The following is an 8,731-nucleotide window of genomic DNA, read 5'->3' as shown; positions in this document are numbered from 1 at the left end:
TATACAGTGAGCTTATACGTCGGCGTCATATCCTAGACCTAGCACACACACGGAGAGGGACACACGTATTTTCTGTTTTTGACTGAGCAGCAGACGTTACATTCCGCTATAAATGTACTCATGTGAGATCTTTCAATGCACACGCACATAAGTACAACAATTAACGGAAAAGAGCTATAGGGCACAGATCACTATAGAAACGCTGAAACAAACATTAACACGTTTTATGCAGCAACGAAATTCAACAAAAACTAAAGCAAAAAAAGGTTCGTCAAAAAGGCCTTGTCACGTTGGGAACAAGAATTTTAAGAAGCAATATTACTTTTCTCACAAACCAGATTTATTCAGAGGCGTGGGCGGGGGGGGGGGGGAATTGTTGTTTTCGTCTCCCTCGCTGTCAGCAACCCTCTATATACGGAGTCAGTCAGCCCTGTAAACAGATGCCATCGCGCAGAGAAAGAACAGCAGAAACGGACACAGATTTAATGACTCTGGCAGATGTTAAATTGAAATGACAGGCGTATCTTTAACACACGCACCACCGCTCTAAGGAAACCAAAAAAGCTAATATATAATGTCCCTTAAGGCTCGACAACTGATCGCTCTCTCCTTATATGATATCGTCTCCTTTCCCAAAACAAACAACGTTTTATGCAGCAACAGTTAAACACACACACAAAAGAAGATACATCTATCACGACTGAACAAGAATTTTAAATGAAGCAAGTACACAAACAGATTTATTTCAGAGGCAAGGAAACAATTAAAAGCAAAAAAGTCTTAATAATGTCCCGGCTATAGACAACTGATCGTCTGATGATCGTCTCGATCTTACTCTTCGATCCTGTCACCAAAACAACAATTAACATATGGCCACACGATTTTTTGTTATTGTGAAGTGAAAGAATGAAACTTTCTCCCTCTCCATATCCGCCACCTACCCGCTACTGAATCCTTTAAACGTGCATTGAAAACGTGCAATTAACTCTTCCCCAAACATTTCTCGTAACAACCTTTCCCATAATGCTAGTCGTCCTTTGCAATATCATATATGTTACTCTCAGCTCTTGTTCTTGTTCTTTGGTTCCTCTTTGTACATGTTACGTATTTCATTTTATTCTTCGTTTAGTACGGTTGTTCATTCTTTTATTGCTCATATGTTATTTGTTTTCCTGTCCCTCGTATGCTGTCCATATTTCATTCTTACTCGATCTTAGGAGTGTTGAGTATGCGCTTTAACAATTTTGCATTTATTATTATTAATGTGACTTAACCGGAGCCTTTGTAACACCTGCCTCGTTTTAGTAGCTAACTGTAAAAAAGAAAACTCGAGCTGGCAGCAGTCCAGTAATACAATTAAGTTCGTGATGGCCTATAGTTGCTGGCTCGATCGGCGTCCCGTCAACCATTGATAAGACGAGAGGAAGTGATTAACTCATTAAGCAAAATTTTAAGCCGATGAGGACGACCAGTCCCTATAATTGTGTTCTGAACGTTTCATTTATCGTTTTTATCGCTTGAGCGCTGACTTTGGTTTTAGTCTGATATTTTTTAAGTCCCGATATCGCTTGATTCTCAGACGGTCGGGCGGAGCGTTTATTATTTTAAAAAAAAAGAAAAAAAAAAGCACGTTCACAGTGGACGAAGCCAACGGCTGTAAAGAAATATTTGCAAAAACTATTTGGACTACCATGCACCATACAATTTTCACCTAACGTAATTTATATGCATTACGGATACGTTGATATTCGATAAAATCAAGTTTACAATTAAAGGAGGTTAGGCTGAGAAATGACGACTTGCTCAGTCTGCATGGCTGCTTCACTCTGCGTGTAACCATAAACACCAAGCAGCCTGCACAGGTTTGCGAAAGTGTGACTAGCCATCTCAAAACGGTGTAGAAAAGTGCGTTTTACATCCTAAGGTAATTTCTACTCCTAAAATTAAAAGTCAAGCATGGCAGGTTACCTTTGTGGCAGACTCGGTTTAGCCATGCAGTGAAATCCTAACAAATGATAATGAAATTAATAAAACCATGTATAATTATCCAGCAAAAACAGTTAAATTGATCATCTTAAGACATTAACTAAATTTAATTAAAGTATGATTTTTGGAGGAGTTTGTATGAGACAATAGGGAAAGCAAACAGCTGTCTGAACTGTGTGATACTTTCTCATGTAGGACCTGGCTATAATTCTCTTGGCTACGCCGGCAATGTCCTCTTATAATGTCACTTTAATATTCTGGATCAGAGTTTCACATACATATATTAATATCCATCAAAACTGTAAAACAGATTTATGTTATGCATTTTGGAATATTATGGAGAGTTTTTAAAAGTGACAGGTGTAGATAATAGGAACTGAATTTGTAAGCCCATTTTCCCATCTGGAGGTGATTTCAGTGCACAGCACACCCAAAACTACCTGTCACTCAACTATACTAGAGACTTAAATGTCAGCCAACAGATGACACTGTGGCAGAAACAGTCTTGTTAGATGAAAAATAGGAGTAGCCAGTGAAAAATAAATCAGACATGTACATTGTCTGATGCAGCCTGATCCTTTCTACTCGCATAACATGATATATACATATAATAATAGGAAAGAACTATGAATTTACATTGATTCATTGGATGCTAAAGTTGTGGTACTGTATATGTTATTTGAGTGTACATGTATTTGGCTTAAGTAGTAATATTTAAACCCTGAGTCATAATATTTTAGGCAATGCTCATAAAACTTGTGATTTTTATGTGCTGTTATTTTTAGAAATCTGGATCACAAAATACGAAAGTTCACATTTACCGGATCAGTATGTGTTCTGTTACAAAGCAAAACTGAGTACTCTGTAGTTGCCTGCAACACTGGGAAGATGGAAGCTAAGTCAGGTGGATGGCACTTCCCTTTATCCAGCACCACAAACATGGCAGGACTATTGCTGCTTGTGACATGCATATGCAAGTTTCTTATTTTTTGTGTGTTAATATTTGCAGTATTTTAATTATTCTTTTGGTGTAATGAAGAATAATTGGGAGTGCTACTAAGAATAATTGGGAGTAATTGAATTTTCACTTAATGTCTCAATAATATCTACTGAGCTTTTATTTATTATGTCACAACTATATCAACATGGCCTATTTCACTTTTAAAGGTAAAAAGTAAATTTGTTTTTGGATCAGCTTATGTGCAGAAGCTCATGACATCAGATGATGTAGGGTGTTGAATAAGTGAGTAATTATTATGGTGATATTTAGAATTATGTGATGTGTAAAAGAAATTATTTACTGTTTATATACAGGCGGACAGCAGTCACTACCATTGTGGAAGATGCAGTTAATTAATTATACAGATTGGAACGGCAACTACTTATACAGGGAAAGAAGCTACGCATGCAGTTTAAAGATTCTTTCTGTTCAGCCTGACAGGAATCGTGGTGCATCACTTACATTTAAGGCTAATAGTACTCATTTTGATATGTTAGGTATGATCTTCACTTAACTCACTGATTAAAATACTGAGTAGTTGTTTAGCAGTAAGACAGAGAGAGTTGTGAGGGGGCAGGGGGGAGGAAGAGACTGTGTATGCATGGATGATGAGGAATTTTTGAAATATTGAAACAAGGCAAGACAAATTATACACCACATACTTTCTTAAACAAGGAACTTCCCACCACTGCTTTTAGTTTTCATAGCACAGATAGCAGAGAATGTATACATATATATACTTCATTTTTAATTATTTTTGTTTTGGCAGCCACTTCTATTGACGATGTCTGGGTAACATTTAGGACTGAGGCTTCATATCAGTCCAGTGAACACTTTTTTGGATCTGATGGGTTTGAGTTTCATGCAACAATGGTGCCATCAGGGAATTTGTATTATTTGTCTGGGAACATCACCAAACCAAATGGCACTGATTTTCGTGATATCTATTTTCGACCACAGGGTAGGAGAACCTTTTATATTTCCTTTTTGCATAATCATGCTAATTTTAGTAGTTTTAGGAACTAAGTTTGTGAATTTAGAAATAGTAATTGAGAAAGAAAAAAGTAATTTATTTGATAAAATAATTAACATTTTAGCCACATACTAGCTAGTAGAATAAGAGAAATATGCCAAATATTCTGTCTTCAGACCACTTATGACCACTTCTAGCATATGTTTCGGCATTAAAACATAGGAATGTGAACTGTATATTTTAAATGCTTTGATTTTAGCAGACTATAAAGCTGCCATGAACCAGTTTTTTTAATAACTTGTAAGAAATTGTGATGTAAATTTTAAATTTTAGGGAAATACGCTTTTAAAAACTGTATAAAGTGTCCTGTATAATGTCCTGTTCGAATCAGCGCTGATTAATTTTTTTCTACACACACCCATATATTTGCATATTTACGGATGCATGCTATTGACTCATGCAGGGAAACTCATCTGTTTAATATTAATTTCTTCAGCAGGATCTAAATTTCGTATAGTATCTGGCTCCAGCGCCATGTCAGTTGGTTTACCAGTGGGAATCTCTCTGGGCCTGCTCGTTATCTGTGTTTCTATTGCCATCATTATCCTTCGCTGGGGAGTGAGAAATGGCTACCTTCGCCATGTGGCATGGTCATACAAATTATTCCGCAACTCCCAGGAGCCAGTGACCTTCAGTACTAGTGAACAGGATCAAGAGACGGGAGTGAACGTCCATATATAACCATGGTTGTGACAACAAAACTCAGGCAGGATAAAGGTGACCAGTAAGCTACCATGGAAAAATGATGCAAAACAGGCTAAAAGTACAGGCCTGTTGATTGTTTTGGCATAACACATGACATAAACTTCTTTTTACTTAGATGATCTTAAAATATTTAAGTTATCCAACACTTTTTTCACGTGCTGTGTATTTCTAAATCTGTTCACTTAGTAAAAATTGTATTCACCCCAGTAGTGGATTTTTTGTCCACCCATTTCATAAAATGCATTCCAGGTATAGTGATTTCTTTTGTAAACTTAAATTTCTATGCATTGTGTAATATTATAATGCTTAAAATGTCAGTATATTTTTCCAAATATTCTCTGATCTATCAGCCAGTTATATTTTTATAGCATTTGAAATTTCATTATCCTCTTGAAGACCTCTTTAAACATTCAAGTGTAGCATAATTCTGGTCAGTTTGAAATCACTTTTACGTCATGTATGCTGAAAATTTGCATCTTTCTAAAATATGCAGTTTTTAGAAGTATGCATTTTTTTTAATTTACAAGATGAAAAACTGAATTTGTTTTTTTGTCAATTTGAAAACATTAGCTTTATCCTTTTCCTTCAACTTCTGAAGCAATATTAAAAATACTTTATTCGAGACTAAAAATCTATTATTTTTTCAGCTCCTAAAAATAGCTGAGATGTGGCACAGTTGAAGTGCCTTAGCATGGAGGTTAATGACATGAAGAAATGATGAGTTTTTAGGAAGAATTTCTACCACTTAAAATGAATTGCATTGATCATAGCACAATCTGTTGGTTGTAAGAACAGGTGGTTTCTGTTTTTGTTTGAGAAAACTGAATGCTTACACTTATTGTCATGCTACTTTTGTGTCCCTTTTCAAAATTTAAAAAAGACAACATTGTACATATCCTAGTAAACTGCTCACATTCAAATATAAAATTTGGTATGGTTCAGCCAATGTAATTAGTGGCAGCTTTTTTGTGGAAGGACAAATGATATAGGTAATGATCATTAGCCTACCTAACTACTTAATTGGCGCCTTTCATGGACTATGGCCACCTGTTGGGTGGGGGGAGGGGGCGGGTTCCGCAGCATTTTAGTTTTTATACAAGTGCAGGGGAATTTTGAGAGACTATAAATTAATTACATGTGAAGATGTCGATATGGTTTTTTTCAGAAACTGCACTGGTGGGTTTGTCAAAATACTAGTTTTTGTAAATATTAACTTATACTTCTTGATGCACTTTACACATCAGAATGTAATTGCTTAATTAATGTATTTACCACTTCCTAACATTCTTTTAAATTAAGGTTTTGAAGTGAAAGCACGAACACTTACATATCAGATCAAGATTTGCTTGTTTATTTGTATATCAAGTAAATAACTGTTTTGATGTAACACGTTTGATCCAGGTGAATGATTCTTAATATTTAGTGTACTTCTCTTCTTTACCTCATAGTCTTCATTCCTGTTCATCTGTCATAGTGTCTGAAGCGCACACACTCTCTCTCTCTCTCTTTTTCTTAAGCATGAACTTTTTTGCTGTTGGTAATTTTGATAGTGTACACAGATGCCAGTAATCACAGAAGCATTAATGTAAGTATTAACGTAATGTGATAAATCACATTTGTCCAAAATGTTCAGCTGAATAATTCAGTTTGTTGTAATACTGGGTTGGAAACAGAATTAATGCTGTTAAATACCACAAAATGATCAGTCCCTATCAGTATAGCCTGTCTTATGAAAACTTGTGTGTGAAAATAGTAGAATTAATGCTGTTAAATACCACTTGGAATACAAAATGTTCCTATAATTCTTGGATAATTTTAAGCATTACATTGCATCCAGCAGAACAACAACCTGGCATTCCTGTAAACTTAACAGAGCCACGGGGATTTTGTCTGTCTTGTGTTTTTTTTGTTTGTAATGTATGTAAAGCCTGGCTTTTGCTGTGATACAGTGCTATAAAAGCTCACACCATTATTATTATTTGGATCAATTGCCATACATTCCAAGGATCTCAACAGATCATAGAAATGTTGCAAGCGTTTCTGCTTGTTTCTGCTTTGTTATATTTGCAATAGTTGTGGTGTGTAGAAAGTGTAACAATAAGCAGGTTTTATTAACATCATTATATAAAGTAGTTCAACTTGGAATGTTATTTGTATCTGAGTTAGAATATCATTGAGGAAATGGCCTGATGGGACATTGCTTACAACAGACAGGACATGAACAGCCACAGCAGATCTCAAATTTGAGAAAACCATTTTCCTTTAAGTGATTTTGTGTTATGGGCATTAATTAGTGTTACAAATGGTGGTGGGGTAAAGCTATTAACATTATTATTAAATATTGTTATGAAAATTGCAACTTGTTAAATTATTTTGGATTTGATGATGAGACTGAGAGAGGAATCAGAATCTTTAATATTAAAAAACCAATAAAAAGTCTTAGTGTATAATTATGCATGTTTGCATGTTTATAGGCTATAGGCATGTAAAAAATTTGAGACACTGAAAAGAACAAGAGACAACATCAACTGACCAGAGTTATGTTTTTTGTCCATTTCTCATGTGATGACACATTTATTACTCTCTTTCATTGACATCTGTGTAAATTTTATATTGCAGTCGGGTTGGGGGAGGGGGCTGTCTTGAAGCTAAGACCTCATAAAGACTATTTCCTTCATGAAACATTCAGCTAAACAAGCAGCTGTGTACCTTAGCTAGCTGTCTTCATTGCTCAGCCTGTTCCATGCAAGAGTATATGTTGTTATGCAATATTTGTTTGAGCATGTACATTTGTTTGATACATTTCTGCCCAAGTAACTTATTTTTTTCCCAGTTTACCTAATAAAATGACTTGGGACACGCTCTTTAAAATTTTAAGTTTGTTCTGGTTTCATACTTTCATTTTTACATTTGTCACGAGTTTAGTATTTGCATATTTGTTTACTGCAATATAATACATGGAAAGGAAGATAAAGAGATGAAAGAAAAGTACATAGAATACACTTGCATGCACACAATCATAAAACATGGTTTTGCTGAGGCAAGAATGTATTAGTCAAACAGAAGGTTGGTAAGGATAGAGCCGAACATGCACACAACATATATAATAATTCCATGCGCACACAAGATGGTCACAGATGCCATTCTTTTTGTAGATGCTATTTTTGGATCATTGTGTTTGTAGTTGTATTTTATTTTAGTCCAGCTTTTTTTCGCCAGTTTTAATGTTAAATGATAAACTGATATTATGAATGTGTCCTCAGAGGTGTGTGATTTATGCAGAGGTTCACTTTTTGAGCAACTGACTAATAACAACACCTCATCATTGTTCCTTTAATAAAGATCTAAATGTGAGCAAAATTAATGTTTTTTTATTTCACTTTGGCCATTTACATAAATGATTAAATGCTTATTTTCAAGAAATAATACAGTCTTTATTTACAAAAGAGTGAAACATGTGCTGTGATCTCACATGCTATTATTTACACACCAAAGCAATGTTTTCAGCGATGCCAGTCAACAGTAATATCATCACATTATAATTAGTAATGTAAGCTACAATATCATGTTTTGTTTGGAAATGTAGAAGTATTCGGACAGTTCTTCTGGAGAGGAGATGGCTAACAGCTCTGCCAGGTCCTCATCTCTTAACAGCGTCTTACCAACAAAAATGGGTTTGAGGCACTCGCATGCACGAATTTGTACAAGAATACAGCTATCAGTGTTAAATGGCCGTCACATGGGTTAGCAGATTCATTCACCATCATTCAAATCATACCTACTCACCAAAGAACATGTATCTATCAGGTATAGCGACTTGTTTTTGAAGGCAAAGTGCGACAGGTTCGAGTCTGCCTGGTATAATTCTCGCCTGTCTACAAGTAGATTATGATATTGGGAAACGTACTGCAACCAAGTTGCATCTTATATAAAAGCCAAATCCACGGTTTTATACGAGGAAATCTCAAAGTGTGATTTCTGCAAAAGTTGTAGTCGTTGCCCTTTCA

At 35.4% G+C, this 8,731-nt stretch overlaps 1 protein-coding gene across 4 annotated transcripts; it reads left to right on the top strand.

Moving 5' to 3' along the window:
• The first annotated feature begins 1,181 nt into the window (after positions 1–1,181).
• On the top strand, positions 1,182–7,254 carry LOC112555283. Of its 4 annotated transcripts, none has more exons than XM_025223620.1 (5): positions 1,182–1,924; positions 2,835–2,959; positions 3,301–3,483; positions 3,756–3,947; positions 4,459–7,254. In XM_025223620.1, the coding sequence occupies exons 2-5, from the start codon at positions 2,875–2,877 to the stop codon at positions 4,698–4,700; spliced, it is 702 nt and encodes a 233-aa protein (XP_025079405.1). In that variant the 5' UTR covers positions 1,182–1,924; positions 2,835–2,874; the 3' UTR covers positions 4,701–7,254. The 4 variants fall into 4 exon arrangements, with proteins under 4 accessions (XP_025079405.1, XP_025079404.1, XP_025079403.1 ...); XM_025223619.1 differs by having other exon boundaries at positions 1,189–1,924; positions 2,772–2,959; positions 4,456–7,254; XM_025223617.1 differs by having other exon boundaries at positions 1,194–1,924; positions 4,456–7,254.
• The last annotated feature ends 1,477 nt before the right edge of the window (positions 7,255–8,731 follow it).

Source organism: Pomacea canaliculata, linkage group LG14 (assembly GCF_003073045.1).
Source record: "Pomacea canaliculata isolate SZHN2017 linkage group LG14, ASM307304v1, whole genome shotgun sequence".
NCBI classification, from domain to species: Eukaryota; Metazoa; Mollusca; class Gastropoda; order Architaenioglossa; family Ampullariidae; genus Pomacea; species Pomacea canaliculata.
The sequence above is the reverse complement of the archived record's forward strand: the minus strand, read 5'-3'. Positions and strand labels throughout refer to the sequence as shown.

Excerpts from the sequence above, each read along its gene's own strand:
- LOC112555283 (XM_025223619.1), top strand. The coding sequence starts at position 2,875 with ATGGAAGCTAAGTCAGGTGGATGGCACTTCCCTTTATCCAGCACCACA. Across the intron at positions 2,960-3,300 it reads GCTGCTTGTGACATGCATAT|GCGGACAGCAGTCACTACCA; the intron begins GCAAGTTTCTTA and ends GTTTATATACAG. Across the intron at positions 3,948-4,455 it reads TATCTATTTTCGACCACAGG|CAGGATCTAAATTTCGTATA; the intron begins GTAGGAGAACCT and ends TAATTTCTTCAG.